Source organism: Bos javanicus, chromosome 6, assembly GCF_032452875.1.
Source record: "Bos javanicus breed banteng chromosome 6, ARS-OSU_banteng_1.0, whole genome shotgun sequence".
NCBI classification, from domain to species: domain Eukaryota; kingdom Metazoa; phylum Chordata; class Mammalia; order Artiodactyla; family Bovidae; genus Bos; species Bos javanicus.
Genome location: NC_083873.1, coordinates 15,815,821 through 15,837,017, shown reverse-complemented (window position 1 = coordinate 15,837,017; position 21,197 = coordinate 15,815,821). Strand labels below are relative to the sequence as shown.

At 39.4% G+C, this 21,197-nt stretch overlaps 1 protein-coding gene across 1 annotated transcript in view; it reads left to right on the top strand.

The window, feature by feature from the left end:
* Positions 1 to 21,197, top strand: part of EGF (epidermal growth factor) — a 102,825-nt gene that overhangs the window by 49,465 nt on the left and 32,163 nt on the right. The window contains 9 exon segments of the mRNA XM_061419399.1: positions 2,217 to 2,339; positions 3,309 to 3,434; positions 4,525 to 4,619; positions 4,622 to 4,666; positions 11,374 to 11,461; positions 11,464 to 11,548; positions 17,031 to 17,107; positions 17,110 to 17,134; positions 18,602 to 18,823. Of these exon segments, the coding sequence (XP_061275383.1) occupies positions 2,217 to 2,339; positions 3,309 to 3,434; positions 4,525 to 4,619; positions 4,622 to 4,666; positions 11,374 to 11,461; positions 11,464 to 11,548; positions 17,031 to 17,107; positions 17,110 to 17,134; positions 18,602 to 18,823 (886 nt within the window).

Below are 21,197 nucleotides of genomic sequence, written 5' to 3'. Positions count from 1 at the left end.
GATATTTCATCAGTAGTATAAACAAATGCAAGAGATTTCTGTATATTAGTCTTGTAACAAATTTATTTATCAATTCTAATATTTTTTGTGTGGTGTCTTTAGGGTTTTCTATATAAAGTATCATGCTATCTGCATATATTGACAGTTTTACCTCTATCCTCCCAATTCAGATACCTTTTATTTCTTGTCTGATTGTTGTGGCTAGGACTTTCAATACTGTGTTGACTAAAAGTGGTGAGAGAGAGCATCCTCTTGTTCCATATTTTAATGGGAAGGTTTTCAGCTTCTCACCACTGTACTGGCTGTGGTTTGTCATATCTATTGAGATATGTTCCTTCTATACCCACTTTTTGCAAGAGTTTTTATCATGAATGGATATTGAATTTTATCCAATGCTTTTTCTGCATCATGTGATTTTAGTCCTTTCTTTTGATGATGCGGTGTATCACATCAATTGATTCGCATATACTGAACCATCCTTGTGACCCTGAAATGAATCCAACTTGATCATGGTGTATGATCCTTTGTGTGTGTTGTGGGACTCAGTTTGCTAATATTTTCTTGAAGAGTTTTGCATCTATATCCATCAAAGATACTGGCCTGTAACTCTTTTTTGGTAGTGTCTTTGTCTGGTTTTGGCATCAGGGTGATAGTGTCTTCATAGAAGGACTTTGGGAATTTTTTTGTAAGTATCATTATGAACTCCTGAATTTTTAACATTTTTTATATGTTTCAATCCATTGCAGCTGTTATGCTTACCAATGAGCAAATTGTTTCCTGTTTGGCTGATGGGAGGCTCTCCAAATGGATTCCAGATCCCAGCAGTCTTCGATAGTTTTCTCTACCTGGCAGGACATGTTTTCCTGTCTTGTCTTGTATGTGTTATGTTCTAGACCTAGAATCAGCAATCTCTCAGGGCTACTGCTTCCTTTTAATGACAAATTGTATTTAGATAACATAATTCTCTACAAAGTTAGTTATTGTTTTGAGGGCTTCTGGGGCATCAAAATTAGGAAAGCACTTTTTAAAAAGAGGAATATGAGTTTATATGGATATTCTCAATTCAAGTTTAGGATTACATGCTCACATAACTTCTTATAGGTTTCTTGTTGAATCTACTAACATAGGTAAATAGAAACAAAGGTTTAAAATGATGTGGGAATTCCCCGGTGGTCCCGTGGTAAGGGACTTGGTGCTTCTATTGCCACAGGGCCTGGTTTGGCCCTGGGCTGGCAACTAAGGTCCTAAAAGTCACAGTGTGGCCAAATGTATATATGGCCTAGTACTGCTTCACAGACGATAAAGTGTCATATGTCTTATCAAATGAGGCACAGAATAAAGGATGAATGGCAATGAATTTCTTGGAAATTACCCACCACCTTTGTGCTTGTTTGTGGAACTTGCCCTTCTAACGCCATATGGTTTACTCGTGAGCAGCTGTACTTAGATGCGTGATGTTAATACGTTACACAGGACACATATAATCTCACTTGATTGTCCAAACTTCTAGAACTTCTATGGTATATATTTTACATTTTAATGTTTGATTTACTTAGAATTTATGTTGATGTGTGTATAATACAGGGATTTAATTTTTGCCCCAAATCTTTCCTCATTTATTTACATTTACTGGATGATATCCCACATGCTCAGTGACTTAAAATAGCTTTATCACATACCGTATTCTTATCTGTACTTGAGTCTTTTCTAAAATGAACTTTCTATCTGATTCTATTATCCTCATAATCTATTCTTACACACTACCAACTGTTTTAATTATTGTACCTTTATGATACATGTTGATATTTATTTACTGCCTCTCATTCTCTTCTTTCATCTAAAGATAGTCACATGATGTTTTGATTTTTCATACCCATATAATTTGTTTTCTAGGTGAACTTGAGAATCATTTGCCCAAATTCTATCTAAAATATTTTGGAATTTTGATGACTAATAACTTAAAAATAATATTTGACAGAAAAGAAGCTTTGAGGAAACGAATCATTTTTCCAAAAGCAGAAGTCTTTCATTAATTTGCTTTAGGTTTGGAATTATTTCTTTATTTTTATATCTCCATTACCATAGCAATTCATACATGTTCAGTCTTTATTTAAGTTACTCTTTTCAGGAGATCATTTTTTTGTTAGCAACCGATTTTACCAAATTTCCATAAATCTGATTTAACATTAATTTTGACCTTATTTTTCATTCATTAGAGTTAATTTCCTGCCCAAGCAATGTGTCTGAATGCAGTCATGACTGTGTTCTGACATCAGACGGTCCCATATGTTCCTGTCCTGAAGGCTCAGTGCTTGACACAGATGGAAAAACATGCAGTGGTAAGCTTGTTTACCTATTGTTTGAAAGCATTTATTTTCTAACTGACACCTAAAAATCACAACTACTGACAAAGGAAAACATATTTCCCAACATTATACATTGAAATATATTTACATAATGGATTAACATATGAATTTAACTAAGATTTCTGTTTGTTTCTTGTTTTTAGAGAGCATAGTGTAGTAGCTATAAGCCAGAGCTTTGAAGCTAGACAGCTCTGAGGTAGTAGTATCAGTTCCTAGCAGTATTGTTTTGGACTAGTTACTTGCCTTCTTTTGTCTCAGCTTGCTCCTCTGTAGAGGTTAATGATACCTGCCTCCAGCATTAAACAAGATACTGGATATGGAGTGCTTGGCCTGTTCTGTGTACCTATGACTGTCTCCCTACTTTCATCTTCATAGAGACTTTAGTATGTAGAGCGAAGGTTATAACTCAAAGTTAGCAGATGAGTTACGTGTAATTTTTTTTAAACAAAAAGGGCAAAAGAAGTCAAGAGTCCAAAAATGTGAGGGAGAAAAAAATATGTTAATCAGTATTCTTGCCTGGAGAACCCTATGGACAGTGGAGTCTGGCAGGCTACCGTCCAGATAGTCTCAAAGAGTTGGACATGACTGAAGCGACTTAGCATACATGCCAGATTTAGACCAGCTGCCAAACTCATCAAAACATGCTACTTATTCCAGCCAGCTACCAGAGCACTTGTTCACAAACTCAGTGATAGATCAAGAAGGCAAGGGGCACTGGGAAGGTTTAACATTCATGATGTCAGGTTATAGGGAAATATAGAGTACAGTGACATTTTCCTCCTAATCTCTGAAAAATAAACTTGATTGTAACAGTATGAATGACAGTTACAATGGAAATGGTCTTAAAAATCAATGTATATTTGGTTCACCTCAATATTTTGAGGAAAAATTGGTGTATTCTTGAGTGGCATAGCATCATTACCAAGGAGCTGCTTTTTGTAGGCTGTTCATCACCTGATAATGGGGGATGTAGCCAGCCCTGCACCCCTCTCAGCCCCGTATCCTGGAAATGTGGCTGCCTTCCTGGGTATGACCTACAACTGGACAAAAAGAGCCATAGACCTTCAGGCTAGTGCTGTGAACATTCAAAAGTGCATCTCTGGGAAAAGGTTATGTGAAAAACACCATTTAATTTAGAAAGTATTAAATTGCTTTTGGCTTTTGCATAGGCAGTTGAATTTTTTTTTTTTTTTTGAAATTGAAAACAGATCACATAAGTATAAATAACATAAGTTATCATTGTATAAATAATAATTGTGTGTTTGAGAAACATTTTAAAGTTAGTTAACATTAAGCAAAGATTTGCTATAATGTCAAGTATGGCATTTCAGTATATATGAAAGTCATAACCCGAATAAGAACAGCCTTAAAATGCTTTATAGTTAAGAGGCATTTAATAAATATTTGTTGATTGATATGATTTTCATCTCTCCAGTAAATGTAATAATCATAATACTTTGACAAGTTCTGTCCTTTCCATGACAAAATTAAAGTTGTGTGCTCCAGCTATGTTTTCATCTTCTAATATTACACCCCTCATGTCCTTCAATAGCCTTGGAAATCCTGGATTTATCCCAAATTGACATAATCTCTCCTGAGGTTCATTATGCCTGTAATCTGGGGTAAAGTAAGTGATGAACCTGAAGAGCTTGCTTTACTCAGACTCCAATAGTCTTAACTTCTCAGTAATATAGCTAATGTGAGCTCTGAAATTATGAGGGATCTTGTTATTAACTCACACAGTGTTACCTCCATTTGAAAAGCATCCAGTCCAGAGAAGGGAATTTATTTGGACATGAATCAATACAATCTAATAATACTAATGTTTCAATATGTGTGACTCAGGAGATTACAGCATAAGACTTGCATCATTTAGCTGAGATATTTGTTACTTAATACTGTGTCTTTCTAGAAGTAATTTGCATTTTAAAAGCAGATACATAGGGAGGAATCTGGTGATAAAATTCTGACCATATGTCAACTCATGAAAAACGCAGTCTTTTTGCCTGTTTTAACGTACCACAGTGCTGGTGGGAAATGAAGAAAACAAGTACTGCAGGAGTTAAGGAAGAGGGCACAATGAATGGAAAGAGTCCGAAGGGCTTTGTGGGTTCCAAGGCTTATTTTAAATGTTGCCATATTCAAATTTGGTTATTAGGACCACCACCATTTTTGCTGTTTGCCAGTTCTCAAGACATTCGATACATGCATTTTGATGGAACAGATTATGGAACCCTGGTCCACCAACAAATAGGATAGGAATGGTTTTTGCCCTTGATCATGACCCTGTGGAAAATAAGGTATGGTTTTGCTACTTGAACAGACGTGGCTGTGCTTTAAGGACAGAATAGAGGATTTTTATCCTAAAAGATAACTTGGGCTACTTGAAAATCTGCTACAAAGCTTGGAATGATTAGGCAAAGAAAAATTTAAATGGTCACTGAAACGTCACTTGAGAAAATTTTAAGGGTGATTCTGTTACCATAAGCTGTGTAGCTCAGTTGGTAAAGAATCCGCCTGCAATGCAGAAGACCCAGGTTTGATTCCTGGGTTGGGAATCTGCCCAGGAGAAGGAAATGGCAACCCAGTCCAGTATTCTTGCCGGGAGAATCCCATGGGCAGAGGAGCCTGGCGGGCTATAGTCCATGAGGTCACAAGAGTCAGACATGACTTAGCAACTAAACAAGCAACCAACCCTGGTCCTTGCTACGATTCAGCTTTAGGGATGATTTAAACAGAATCTGAGGTTTAGCTTCTTCTTTGGAGGTGAGAATGGGAAGCTAGCACAGTACCATATGCACTGGGGGAGTGCCACAAATTGGTTTCGATTTATTTATGTTTTGGGAGAAGTAGGAGTTTGGGATGCAGCATAGTAAGTACGGATTACTAATTTGCATTTAATACATGGCCTTAAGGGGAGGAGGGCTTTCCTGGTGGCTCAGATGGTAAAGAATCTGCCTGCGATGCAGGATACCCAGGTTCTATCCCTGGGTTGGGAAGATCCACTGAAGAAGGGAATGGCTAGCCACTCCAGTATTCTTGCCTGGATAATTCCATGGACAGAGGAGCCTGGTGGGCTACAGTCCATGGAGTTACAAAGAGTCAGACATGACTGAGTGACTAACACACATAGGGAAGGAATTTGGTGACCTCCTGATCATGAAAATCAAGAAACATAAGTCTTATAGTCCACGTGTGAATGGCAATGTAGGATGTTATTTACATAATTTTACATGAAGTGTTTTTGTATAAACATTACAATTTCTAAATTATCAACCCAATCAGCTATTTGGTCTTTAATTTCTTAGTTATCTTTGTGCTAGATTAAAATGTGCTTGAAATGACATGTTATAGTGTTTTTTTGAAAATTAATCACCCAATAATGATGAAGTTATATAGTTATTAACCTCCCTTCGTAATGATTTAGTATTCACAAGCAGAGACATTACTTTGCCAACAAAGGTCCATCTAGTCGAAGCTATGGTTTTTCTAGTGGTCGTGTATGGATGTGAGAGTTGGACTGTGAAGAAAGCTGAGTACCAAAGAATTGATGCTTTTGAACTGTGGTGTTGGAGAAGACTCTTGTGGGTCCCTTGGACTGCAAGGAGATCCAACCAGTCCATTCTAGAGGAGATCGGTCCTGGGTGTTCTTTGGAAGGAATGATGCTAAAGCTGAAACTCCAGTACTTTGGCCACCTCATGTGAAGAGTTGACTCATTGGAAAAGACTCTGTTGCTGGGAGGGATTGGGGGCAGGAGGAGAAGGGGATGACAGGATGAGATGGCTGGATGGTATCACCAACTCGATGGACATGAGTCTGAGTGAACTCCGGGAGTTGGTGATGGACAGGGAGGCCTGGTGTGCTGCAATTCATGGGGTCGCAAAGAGTTGGACACGACTGAGTGACTGAACTGAACTGAACTGATAATGATTTAGTTATTACTAGATGGTGCTTTTGTTCCTAGAATTTTTAAATTTTGTGCTTCTACCTAGATGTCCATCAGCAGGTGAATGGATAAGAAAGCTGTGGTACATATACACAATGGAGTATTACTCAGCCATTAAAACAAATACATTTGAATTAGTTCTAATGAGGTGGATGAAACTGAAGCCTATTATACAGAGTGAAGTAAGCCAGAAAGAAAAACACCAATACAGTATACTAACGCATATATATGGAATTTAGAAAGATGGTAACACTAACCCTGTATACGAGGCAGCAAAAGAGACACTGATGTATAGAACAGTCTTCTGGACTCTGTGGGAGAGGGAGAGGGTGGGATGATTTGGGAGAATGGCATTGAAACATGTATAATATCATATATGAAACGAATCGCCAGTCCAGGTTCAATGCAGGATACACGATGCTTGGGGCTGATGCACTGGGACGACCCAGAGGGATGGTACAGGAAGGGAGGAGGGAGGAGGGTTCAGGATGGGCAACACATGTATACCTGTGGCAGATTCATGTTGATATATGGCAAAACCAATATAATATTATAAAGTTAAAAAATAAAATAAATTAAAATAAAATATCTTAAAAAAAAAATTTTTATGCTTCTGTTTTTTTCTGATTTGAAGCATTCTAGTAAATGGCCAAAAGAGACAGAGTGAAGTAAATTGATTCTGTGTTTAATTGATATGGATTGGTGGCCAAATATAACTATTTTTGCAAATAGAAGTATTATAATTTAACACTAGCAAATAATTATTTCTTTTCTATGAACTGAATCTATGTAACTCCATAGAAGAATTATATTAACAGGAAAAAAATTAATAGAATCAGTTCAAGACTCGTTTATTACCAAATTATTTTCCCACACAGCCAGTAATTTTTACAATGAGGTGAACAAGAAAACCTAAAATGAACTCTAAGTCATATGGCTTATGGATGTTTTTTAATTTCTCTGGTCAATGGTCCCATCTTCTTGCTTTTCAAGCTGTGATCCTTGAACCAGTGACATCAATATGACCTGGAGTTTTTAGAACTGGAGATTCTCAGGCTCCACCCCTGACCACTGAGTCAGAATCTGAATTTTAACAAGATTCCCCTGATGATTCATGTACACATTTAAGCTGGTGAAGCAGAGCACTAGCAGAATTATTTTTTAATATAAGAAGTACCCATTTTTGAATTATGGAATAGAACCTTTTCTATTTTATCCAGAAAGATGATAGCTCATTATTTAATAACTATGTTATGAATATTCTCATTATTGATGAGTTTATATGCACTGGTCATAACAAACACCCTCTTCCAACAACACAAGAGAAGACTCTATACATGGACTTCACCAGATGGTCAACACCGAAATCAGATTGATTATATTCTTTGCAGCCAAAGATGGAGAAGCTCTATACAGTCAGCAAAAACAAGACCTGGAGCTGATTGTGGCTCAGACCATGAACTCCTTATTGTCAAATTCAGACTTAAATTGAAGAAGTAGGGAAAACCACTAGACCATTCAGGTATGACCTAAATCAAATCCCTTATGATTATACAGTGGAAGTGAGAAATAGATTTAAGGGCCTAGATCTGATAGATAGAGTGCCTGATGAACTATGGAATAAGGTTCGTGACATTGTACAGGAGACAGGGATCAAGACCATCCCCATGGAAAAGAAATGCAAAAAAGCAAAATGGTTGTCTGGGGAGGCCTTACAAACAGCTGTGAAAAGAAGAGAAGCAAAAAGCAAAGGAGAAAAGGAAAGATATAAGTATCTGAATGCAGAGTTCCAAAGAATAGCAAGAAGAGATATGAAAGCCTTCTTCAGCGATCAATGCAAAGAAATAGAGGAAAACAACAGAATGGGAAAGACTAGGGATCTCTTCAGGAAAATCAGAAATACCAAAGGAATATTTCATGCAAAGATGGGCTCGATAAAGGACAGAAATGGTATGGACCCAAGAGAAGCAGAAGATATTAAGAAGAGATGGCAAGAATACACAGAAGAACTGTACAAAAAAGATCTTCACGACCCAGATAATCACGATGGTGTGATCACTGACCTAGAGCCAGACATCCTGGAATGTGAAGTCAAGTGGGCTTTAGAAAGCATCACTACAAACAAAGCTAGTGGAGGTGATAGAATTCCAGTTGAGCTATTCCAAATCCTAAAAGATGATGCTGTGAAAGTGTTGCATGCAATATGCCAGCAAATTTGGAAAACTCAGCAGTGGCCACAGGACTGGAAAAGGTCAGTTTTCATTCCAATCCCAAAGAAAGGCAATGCCAAAGAATGCTCAAACTACTGCACAATTGCACTCATCTCACACGCTAGTAAAGTAATGCTCAAAATTCTCCAAGCAAGGCTTCAGCAATATGTGAACCGTGAAATTTCTGATGTTCAAGCTGGTTTTAGAAAAGGCAGAGGAACCAGAGATCAAATTGCCAACATCCGCTAGATCATGGAAAAAGCAAGAGAGTTCCAGAAAAACATCTATTTCTGCTTTATTGACTATGCCAAAGCCTTTGACTGTGTGGATCACAATAAACTGTGGAAAATTCTGAAAGAGATGGGAATACCAGACCACCTGATCTGCCTCTTGAGAAATTTGTATGCAGGTCATGAAGCAACAGTTACAACTGGACATGGAACAACAGACTGGTTCCAAATAGGAAAAGGAGTACGTCAAGGCTGTATATTGTCACCCTGTTTATTTAACTTATATGCAGATTACATCATGAGAAACGCTGGACTGGAAGAAGGACAAGCTGGAATCAAGATTGCCGGGAGAAATATCAATAACCTCAGATATGCAGATGATACCACCCTTATGGCAGAAAGTGAAGAGGAACTCAAAAGCTTCTTGATGAAAGTGAAAGAGGCGAGTGAAAAAGTTGGGTTAAAGCTCAACATTCAGAAAATGAAGATCATGGCATCTGGTCCCACCACTTCATGGGAAATAGATGGGGAAACAGTGGAGATAGTGTCAGACTTTATTTTTTTGGGCTCCAAAATCACTGCAGATGGTGACTGCAGCCATGAAATTAAAAGACACTTACTCCTTGGAAGGAAAGTTATGACCAACCTATATAGCATATTCAAAAGCAGAGACATTACTTTGCCAACAAAGGTCGGTCTAGTCAAGGCTGTGGTTTTTCCTGTGGTCATGTATGGATGTGAGAGTTAGAATGTGAAGAAGGCTAAGTGCCGAAGAATTGATGCTTTTGAACTGTGGTGTTGGAGAAGACTCTTGAGAGTCCCTTGGACTGCAAGGAGATCAGACCTGGGATTTCTTTGGAAGGAATGATGGTAAAGCTGAAACTCCAGTACTTTGGCCACCTCATGCGAAGAGTTGACTCATTGGAAAAGACTCTGTTGCTGGGAGAGATTGGGGGCAAGAGGAGAAGGGGATGACAGAGGAAGAGATGGCTGGATGGCATCACTGACTCGATGGATGTGAGTCTGAGTGAACTCTGGGAGTTGGTGATGGACAGGGAGGCCTGGTGTGCTGCGATTCATGGGGTCGCAGAAGTCGGACACGACTGAGTGTCTGATCTGATCTGATCTGATCTTATGTATATATGTGTACTCACCGTTAATATTCTGCATATGCTATCATTAAATTGTCAGCCACTCATAGCAATTTTTTATTCTTGTACCTGTTTGATAGTCTGCATACTAAACTGAAAAGGCACTTTGTACTTGCAGGGTATGTTCTGTTGAACAAAATTGATTATTTAAAATGAAATTGTATATTGTTAGAGATGAAAGGAACTTTAGCAAATATCTCATCTGATTTTATCATTTTTATAGCTGAGAAAATTGAGATTAAATGACTTAACCATGCACACTGTTATTGGAAATGTAAATTGGTACAACCACTGTGGAAAACAGTATGGAGAGTTCTCAATAAACTAAAAATAAACCCAGCAATATAACCCAACAATTCCACTCCTGGGTATATATCAGAAAAACACAAATATACTAATTCAAAAAGATACAGGCACCCCAATGTTCATTGCAGCATTATTTACAATTGCCAAGATATGGAAGCAACTGAGTATCCATCGACCGATGAATGAATAAAGACATAGTATAAATATATAAAACAATGTAATACTAATAAGCCATAAAAAATGAAAATTTGCCATTTGCAACAACATGGATGGATATGGAGGGTTTTATGCTAAGTCAAATAAGCCAGACAGAGGAAGAAAAACACTATATGATATAACTTGTATGTGGAATCTAAAAAAATACAACAAACTAATGAATATAACAAAGAAGAAGCAAGCTCACAGATATAAAACAACAAACTAGTGATTACCAGTAGGGAGAGGGAAGTGGGGAGGGGCAATATAGGGGAAGGGAATTAAGAGGTTTAAACTATTATGTAGCATGTAAAATAAGCTATAGGATATACTGCACAACACAGGGAATAGAGCCAGTATTTTATAATAACTATAAATGGAACATAAACTTTAAAAATGGTGAATCACTATATTATATACATGCAACATATAATATCATACATCAGCTATACTTCAATTTAAAAAATATATAAATAAGTAAAATGATTTAACCAAGGTGATCAAACAAATAAATGCCAAACAGGGACATGAAGCCTTGTGCCCTGACTTGCAGTGGAGTGGAGTCCTGTGGATTAAGCCGTGGAAGATAAAGCTCAGCTTACAGCCCCCATGAAACTGCTCATCTTTGCTCCCTTTCAGGCTGTAGCAGCCATTAGAGTTTAAATATGAAGGCTTTGTTATTCACCAGTGATCAAAGATGAGCAAATTACCTGGAATATATATATATATATATATAAAATTAATGCACTTGATAGCATTATTCCCATTTTGCCAATAAGGAAGCTGAGCTTCTGAGACTCTGAGTAATTTACCTAAGTTTATACACATCTGGGAAGCAGCAGAGAGAGAGAGTTCAGTTCTAGGTGCATCTATCTCCAAAGCCAAGCTCTGAATGATTATACTGTATGATACAAAGATTTACTAACTCTGTTTGTATATATTCCACGTTACGTTTTTAAACATATCAGACTGTATGCCTGTGTTCTCTTTTGTTGATATACTTTGCCCATACAGTCCTGAAGTGGATAGAAAGAGCTAATATGGATGCTTCCCAGCGAGAAGGCTTATCGAGGAAGAAGTAGGTTTACCAGAAGGTCTTGCTGTTGACTGGATTGGCCATAAACTCTACTGGACAGACAGAGGGTATGTTTCCTCTTTTGTTGCTGAGTCACATGGCATGGGAGTGATGGGATATGTAGTACAGTTGGCCTCATTCTTCACTTGGAAAACAGGAAGATATTGCTGGTCCCCTGACTGGCATCAGAGGAAGATGCCCCCAGTGCTGTCCACAGTCCCTTCCTCCGCTCCCCACCACCAAGCAGGACCTTCCTCCTTTCATCAAGATTGTATCTTTCATTAGGGTGAATGTTGAGGACCAAGAAAGCAGCGTGTGTTTTTGCACTTTAGGGTGTTGTAATCAGAGAAACGCAAAGCCTGTCTGGATACAATCCGCACGCTTTTTCTGAGGATCTGCTATGGGTTAGCTGTTACCTAGGTGGCAGGGAAGATACACAGGAGCATGAGGAGCTCCATGTTTCCGGTCAGCTTAGTGTAACCAGGGAGACAAAGGGCATATACACAGGAAAAAGTAATGCAAACCCTTGGTCTGAATCTCAGTACAAAAAATGTCATAGGTCATGCATAAATAATTGCCAAATGAAGGTGGGTACTCCCAGAGGGGGCTCTGGAAGAGGCTTCGGGGATCAACTTCCCCTTCATTTTATGGGTTGCGGGGCAGGGGGAAACTAAGCCTCATAAAGCTAAGTGATTTATTCAAACCCACATGTTGGCTCTTTTAAATGAGTGTGAAGGAGGGAGCAAGTACTTCACACTGGAGTTGGGAGGAAAGTCTTCTTCATGGGGGAGAGATGGTGTGTTTTCTCTTTGCTGGGAGACAGCAGGACCAGAGAGAAGCTGTGGTGTGTCTGCCCTCTGGGCACACCGCTCTTGGGGCTGCAGGAAGCATTGCTGCACTTGAGTGTGTGTGTGTGTGTCCTGCGTGAGCCCCAGGAACAGTTGGGGTGGGGAAGAGGGAGAGAAAAGAAGTGGCTGCGTCTCTTGTGTTTGCTAATGAGAGTCCACTTCCTGCTTCTGAGTGAGAAAGAGCCAATCACAATACCTCACGGGAGAGTCTTAGAGACTCTAGGCTCTGGGACACTGTCTCAGAGGATCTTAAAGCTATGGAGGGACCTGACGGCCAACTCAAACCTCTGGCACCTCCGCAACCACATTAAAGTAAAACAGAGAATGAGCTGGGATTTCACCTCAACCAGTGGTCCCAACACAGAGGAAGAAGTCCCAGGGAGTGGGTTTAAATGCTTCAGGGCAGGTTTTCCATGTCCCAGAAAATCTCTTTTGGCCTGGATAACCCATGGGAAACAAACGGGCTTTTAAAAATGAGCCAGATGTATGACGTGGTGCTCAGTTATGAATAATACGGTATTTCTGTCCAGACCGAGTATATTTTAATTAATTTGTTCACTTATTTGCTTATTCATTTAGCCATACCTTCATCCCATTTCATTATTTTTTTTGTATTTATTCATTTATTGAATAATTGAAACGCACCAGATACTGCACTAAGAGCTTCGTATCCATATTGACACCCCAAAAGATAAGTTTTCATATCCCCAACTTAAACATTAAAAAAATTGAGAATCAGAGAGGTAAAACAACTTTCCCAAGGTCAAGCAGCCAGCAAGTATTGGATCTGGAATTTGAACTCAAGGGTGACCATTTCCGAAACTTTTTAATAATCTTAAAAATAATATGTTTTTAATAATCATAGGTACGTGCTGCCTCCAACAACCAGGGTTGATTAAACATGCTTGACCCAGAGTCCTATAACAAGTGAAAATCAACTTCAGTTGTAATAATGATAAAAATCATAATAATGGTCTTCTCTGTTTTGAACCTACTTAAAAGGACATTTAAAATGTTACCTGTGCATAATGACAGAGCTTGTACACGGCTGTTCTTGGAAACGTTGATCAGGACAGCAGATGTCAGCCACTTTTGGACTCTCTAAGGATGCTGGGTCTCCTCGAGTTTCTCACATCCTCATGGCACCTCTAATTGTACGTGTTTGATTAGTAGTACTGTAGTACCCACTGCCAAGGCAGTGCCTTCAGGAGATAGACAAGCACCACCCTATCAGACCTCAAATTCCCTAGTTCACTGACTTGAGTAATAACAAGCCCTTCTCAAGTCCTCTTCCCTCTAAAGGCAGCTGCTAAGAGAAAACCTTTAATTTGTCTGGAAATGAGAGGTTTATAGTTTGAAAACCTTGATATTAGCTAGAAATTTGATTTGTGGTATTAGATTATATAGTAACTCTTAACCAAGTAAAAAAAAAGCAGAATGGATGCTTATGGTTTATATTGGCTTAGGAGAAGACAGATTCATATTAACATCTAACTGTAGGAAGGAAGGAAGTTGGTAATTCCCCTGGCAATGTTATTATTTAGTGATAAGGGGTCCCAATTCTGATACTAAGATTCTTTACTAAGTCAGATCCTTAGTAAAAAGAATCAGGAAGAAAACAAAGTATCTGTTTGCTCATCTTTTTGAGTCGACAAAAACCACTATAAGGTAAGAAAATCACTCTTCTAGAATTCTGGATGGACAGCTCTTGCCCTGGAAACAGGATGGATTTAGGTCAGGGTCCCCAACCTTTTTGGTACCAAGGACCAGTTTCGTGGAAGACAATTTTTCCATGGACCAGGGGTGGAAGGATGCTTCTGGAATGATTCAAGTACATTACAGTTATTGTGCACTTTATTTCTATTACTATGAGATCAGCTCTGCCGCAGATCATCAGGCAGTAGATCCTAAAGGTTGGGGACCTTTGGTTTAGAGGATCCCAGTGGTGGCATTGAGACCAATTAGATAACGACTCTAAAAAGAAAGATGTTCCACTCGATTGAGGGTTATGCTTGAACTCATGTGAACCCGAATGTTCGTCCTGGTCTTTGCTTTCTCATGACCAACACTGGAATTCAAGATATGCTTTCTGGCTGAAGCAAGCAGAAGTGTGTTTTGGGTGACCCCCTTGGGGAGTTTTGAGAGCAAATACCAGCCGTCCTGCCTGAGACAGCTCCAGAGTCAGGAGCTTACATCTGTATCAATTCTCACCCCCTCACTCCTGCTCAAAATAGTGAGAATTTAGAGATGATAAAACAATGAGATCAGAACTGACAGCTGTGTCTCCTCTGGTCACAAGCAAGCGGCTTCAGAATTCCTTGCCTCCTACCCAGGGCACAGGCACAGTGACAGCTGGGACTGAGTGAAGTTGACACACTGAGTTCAAAAATGCCTTCTGCCTAGCAGTGCCCTTCCTACAACCCCTTCATCTAGGAATAAAGTGGCACTGCAGTACAAATAATTTCCAACTATCCACTGCTCTAAGCTGATAGTTTGCAAAGCGTACTTGCCCCAGCCCAGGCCCTGAGCCAGTGTTATCTTTGTCTCCCTCTTGCATATGGCATGTGAGGAAGAAGAAATCAAGCCCCTTCCCCTGTCTAGAAAGGGCACTCGAGCAAGCCCCCTGGAGAAGATCTCCTTAGCGTTTGTTCTGTAGGACAGGGAGGAGGGAATGATCCTGCCCTGTGTTTCTGGGCAGGTCTGTTGTGTGCACACACTGCCCGGAAGAACAAGGGCTAGGCCTTTCCAGATGCTTATTGAATGAAATATAGCTGTACTTTCTAGGTTGCAGTGGGGAAACTGGGCAAGCAGGCCTCACATGGAAGGGAAGGGAGGTTCTTTTTTATCCCTTCTGTTTGTGATTCTGCCTGTTCCAGGGAGCTGCTGGGGCTCATGGTGCCCTCCAAGCCATGGCCCTGAATCTGCCAGCTGCATTCTTTTTTGTTTGCTTGTTTTCTTTATTTTTAATTGTAGAATAATTGCTTTACAATGTTGCATAGGTTTCTGCCACACAACAGCATGAATCAGCCATACATCTACACATGTCCCTTCCCTCTTGAGATTCCCTCCCACCTCCCACCCTATCCCACCCTTTGAGGTTGTCACAGAGCACCAGGCTGAGCTCCCTCTGCTATATAGCAATATCCCACTAGCTAGCTATTTTACACATGTTAATGATGTTGAAGCTGAAACTCCAATACTTTGGCCACCTGATGCGAAGGGCTGACTCATTTGAAAAGACCCTGATGCTGGGAAAGATTGAGGGCAGAAGGAGAAGGGGGCGACAGAGGATGAGATGGTTTGATGGCATCACCGACTCAATGGACATGGGTTTGGGTGGACTCCGGGAGTTGGTGATGGACAGCGAGGCCTGGCCTGCTGCGGTCCATGGGGTCACCAAGAGTCAGACATGACTGAGCGGCTGAACTGAACTGAATGTATACATGTCAATGTCCCTCTCTTGATTTGGCCCACCCTCTCCTTCCCCCTCTTTGCCCACAAGTCTGTTCCCTGTGTCTGTGTCTCTGTTCTTCCCCTGCATATAGGTTCGTCAGTACCATCTTTCTAGATTCCATATATATGCACAAATATACGATATTTGGGCTTCCTTGCTGGCTCAGATGGTAAAGAATCTGCCTGCAGTGCGGGAGACTTGGGTTTGATCCCTGGATTGGAAAGATCCCCTGAAAAAGAGAATGGCAACCCACTCCAGTATTCTTGCCTGGAGAATCCCCATGAGCAGAGGAGCCTAGCGTGCTGCAGTCCATGGGGTTGCAAAAAATCAGACACAACTGAGCGACTAAGCACAACGTACGATATCTATTTTTCTCTTTCTGACTTACTTCCCTCTGTGTCAGTTGCATTCTTACACATTCCGTAATATAATTCCCTCTTTCTCTTTTTCTCTTCCCTCCTGGCCTCCCTCCTGGCCCCCTCCCTTCCCCTCACTCTTCTGTGGATCTTTAAGCTCTTTAAGGACAGAGCTGGGTTTTGTATACTACTGTGTCTCCAATGCTTAGGGCAATCCCTGGCACACATTAGGTGCTTCGTAAATATTTATTTGATAATAGAGATTTGTTTGGCAAATGGAAAAACTTAGAAAACAGAAGTTTTCTCCCCAGCCAGATTCCAAAGAGTTGTTATCATTTTTTAATGTGAAGGGTAGCAAATAATATTTCAATTCTCTCATTTGTCTTAGAATCACACGGAAGAAAATTAAAGTCAATATAACACTCCCCTACCCGTCCTTGTGTTGGCTGACTCTGTGGCCCTGAGAGATCTGCTCTCCCTGCTCCCTAGGGTCTGTGGCCAGAGGCTGGTGGTTCCTCTGGCTCTTACTGGTTTCAGCAGGAGCTGGGAAGTTGTAAAGAGAAGGGAATGGTGGTATTTATTTAAACATCCTGACTTTAACACTGTCGGGCCACTGACATAGCCCCTCTTACCTTACCTTTCACTGCGTATTTTAATAAAGTGGGTTAAATATTGAGAAACTAATTAAAACATTGTGTCTAAAAAAACAAAAAAAACAAACCAGACTATGAGAGTGTTTCTCCTGACTCGTGCGTGAGAATGTGTATGTGCTTGTGCGCGTGTGTGATAGGGTAGTTTAGAATGCCTATTTTGCTCTTCAGTAAGCAACAGGGAAAGTATTTTTGTTTAAAAAGTAAAGTTGGTGTAACAAGCCCCTTTACATGCATTTTAGGAAATCTCTCATTGAAGGGAGTGATTTAAATGGAAAGTATTGTGAAATAATCATTAAGGAGGGCATCTCTCAGCCACGAGGAATGCTGTTCATCCAATGGCCAAGTAAGTAATTGTGAAACTAAGGCCCTTTTTTTGCAGAGATCATAGAACACTTCATGTTTGATGTGCTAGTGTCCAAAATTTGTCTTAAGATCTCAGGTAATCAGTGGAATCAGAAACCAAGAAAATCCATGAGATGTGTTCAAGTGTTTGGAAATTATATGGCTAGCGTGACTTCCTCCTCCTTTTAATGTCTTTTGATTTACTTTTCTTGTATAAAATTTTATTGTTTAGAAAACCCTTCATTTTAAGCAAATTCAATTTCTTTTTGAAAAGAAATGGGTGTGATTCATTAATCAATGAGGCATAAGCCCACTACACTCTGTACTTTCTTTAAAAACTATACTATTCCCTGAGAGGATGATATTTGGATTGCATGGCTTATGAATTCTCTTCAGAAAAATCATGAGTTGCAGTGATAGGTCAGTCCTAGATTTAGAGAATAGGAAAGAGAAATTGTGAAAGGTTAGAAGGCTCTAGGTGTTAATTGTGCTGCTGCTGCTACTGCTGCTAAGTCGCTTCAGTCGTGTCCGACTCTGTGCGACCCTGTAGACAGCAGCCCACCAGGCTCCCCCGTCCCTGGGATTCTCCAGGCAAGAACACTGGAGTGGGTTGCCATTTCCTTCTCCAATGCATGAAAGTGAAAAGTGAAAGTCACTCAGTTGTGCCCGACTCTTAGCGACCCCATGGACTGCAGCCCACCAGGCTCCTCCTTCCATGGGATTTTCCAGGCAAGAGTACTGGAGTGGGGTGCCATTGGTTTATGTTTAGAGAATTAAGAGAATAAACAATCCTTCCTAGTTAAAAAATTGAAGATAAAAACCAACACTATTTTATCTATAATGAGAATGTTATGATGGTCTATAGAAAATAGTAAACTGATAGAAAATAGATCATTAATTTGGAGCTAGCCATGTGATTAGAACAGTGCAAAGATATTGAACCATACTGAACTCAAAAAACTCTCAGCACCTGACTCACAGAACTTAAAACTGACCAAGCTAACCAAGTTTATCATATAAAACTGGATGATCGATAAATATGCTCTTCCCTTTATGTTGTCACTTTGCATAACCAGTGGATTTTACATATGTATAGCCAAGGGATAGACTAGCAAGATTCCATTGTCTTTTGCAATGTAAAATACTAGTAAGAATATGCACTCAAAAACTTTTGATGTATTTGTATATTTGTAATATACAATATACTACATTTTAAAAAATGAGTAATTCCTCTTTATCTAATTATCAGAGCTTAAATTCAGCATTTTCGGTCCAAGTTGTTGTACATAGAGAAGATGATTTTTTGCTTTTGAAAATTGTTTGTCCAGCATGCAGTGCCATGTTTTCTGTATTCCTTGATGTACCACTTTAGTTTATCCTAAAGTGATTTACATTGATGTTTTTAATAATAAAAGAGTAAAAGAATTTTTTTCCTTGCAAATTTTGTTATATGTTTTCTTGATTAAAGGAGATTATTCTGGACTGATATAGGAATTAATCCATGAATTGAAAGTTCTTCTCTTCAAGGCAGTGGCCGACTGGTTATAGCTAGCTCGGATCTAGTCTGGCACAGTGGAATAGCAGTTGATTACTTAACTGACAAGTTGTATTGGTGCGATGCCAAGCAGTCTGTGATTGAAATGTCCAATCTGGATGGCTCAAAATGCCAAAGACTTCCCCAGAAGGATGTAGGTAAGGCTTTGATTATCTTTTTGCCAGTATGCATGCATGCATGCTAAGTCACTTCAGTTGTATTTGACTCTGCATCCCCATGGACTCCTCTGCCCACCAGGCTCCTCTGCCCATGGGATTCTCCAGGCAAGAATACTGGAGTGGGTTGCTATGCCCTCCTCCAGGGGATTTTTCTGACCCAGGGATAGAACCTGTGTCTCCTGTGGCTTCTGCATGACAGGTGGATTCTTTACCACTGAGCCACCGGGGAAGCCCTGGTAAAGCTTTGGAATGGGTTATTTCTTTAACTTGATTGAGTGTTGATGAATGTTAACAGCCCCCCACACACACACTCACACACACACTCACACACACTCACCACCCCCTCCCCCTCCCCATACACATACCCTTAAACACACGGTGAGAAAGGAATAGAAACAAACAGGCTAACAGATTTCTCCAGGGGCTTATAAGCTATGAAGATTATTTGAACACCAGAATATTAGATTAAAAAACAGTGCTGCGTTATCATTTCTCTTTGCCAAGATTTCTTAAAAGCAGAATGAAAATATTAAATACTTAAAAGTTTCTTAAGAACTTGTTCAGCTGTTATCATTTCTTATGTTTTATAAAATGTCATTTTCACAAGTGATAACATTCCCTTTAGTCATTCTGTACAAAGATTAATAAATTTTCCTTTCTATTATATTTTCAGATTTTGCATAGGATGTCCTGTATTTTCATAAATAATTTTGAAACACTGTAGATTATGCTCTCTGTTAGAAGTACAGATGGTTATGAGATGATGTAACAGTGGGGGATTCATTTTGACAGTATTTGAACTGGACCATGTGGTAAATAAATGCTGATAAAACATTATCATTTGAAATAAGGCTGCAAAATTTGGTCTTTGTATATATTTGGTCTTTGTAGTCTTGCCAGAATACGTTAACTGAAATTCATTCTGAACGTACTGGAGAGCCATTGCATAATTCTTGAGCAGGAACTGTATCTGATAAAATTGGTATATTAGGACAGCCACTTAGGTAACAATGGTTGGATTGGAATTTGGAGAGAACGGAATGAGTTAGGAGGTTACAACAGTTGTTCAGGCAACAGTTAATAAAAGCCTGAACTAGAACATTGCCATTTAAAAGTAGAATGGAGGATTAGAGTGTTAAGGAAAAAAAAACCACTGGGAATGAAAAACAGAAGATTTAGTAACAGATTGGATGCCAGAATAAAGGCCAGGGAGATGTTAAAGATGCTTCAGGAATTTAGAAACTGGTTGGTTGAGAAGATGAGAAAACACGGTCTCTCTCTACTAGGAAAGAGCTAACAAAACTAATAATTTGTATAAGGTATTAATTTTTCCCTTTGATAATGAATTTCTAGATTTATATTACAGTACTCTTGCCTGGAAAATCCCATGGATGGAGGAGCCTGATAGGCTGCAGACCACGGGGTCGCTAAGAGTCAGACACGACTGAGCAACTTCACTTTCACTTTTCTCTTTCATGCATTGGAGAAGGAAATGGCAACCCACTCCAGTGTTCTTGCCTGGAGAATCTCAGGGACGGGGGAGCCTGGTGGTCTGCCGTCTATGGGGTCACACAGAGTCGGACACGACTGAAGTGACTTAGCATTAGCATTATACATTAAACAGATCAAGATAAATATAATTAAAAATTCTACCTACTTCCAAGCTTCTTAAAAATTGACATACTTCACATGTATGTAATCATAGGCTTTATCATCCATGCGCCCAACAGATGTTTATAGAATCTTGTAGGAAGTAGAGATACACTGGAGGGTACAGTATGGTTTCTGTGAAGTCACCGAGTCTAGTCAGGAGCCACACATTGTTAAAAAATGAATCTCCCAAATAAGTGTAAATTTATAGCTTCGGTATATAAAGGGATTTGAAAATTCCCTACTAGAATGTAAAGACACCATATTCTAAGCCAAAAAGTATAGCAGATATTTTATAAATAATTTTCATTGCTTTACTTTATGACCAACGCAACTTCCTATTAAATACATTCACAAATACAAATAATTTGGTATGAAAATATCTAAATAACCACTCTCATCATTATAGTGCCACCTGCCGGTTTTTAAATGGTAGCATCTCAATGACCAATTCAGGGTTTTTTCATTTAAAGATTGAAGGAATTCATTCTTAATTTAACACACAATTGCAGCTCTCCTGTAGACAAAAAATAAGAGATATTATATGTAGTTTGGGGTTTGTGGTGAAAAACTATAGCTAATTCTGACACATACTATAACATAGGTGAATCTTGAGGTTGTTTATTTGCTAAGTCATGTCCAACTCTTGCAACCCCATGGACTGTAGCCCGCCAGGCTCCTCTGCCCATAGGATTCTTCAG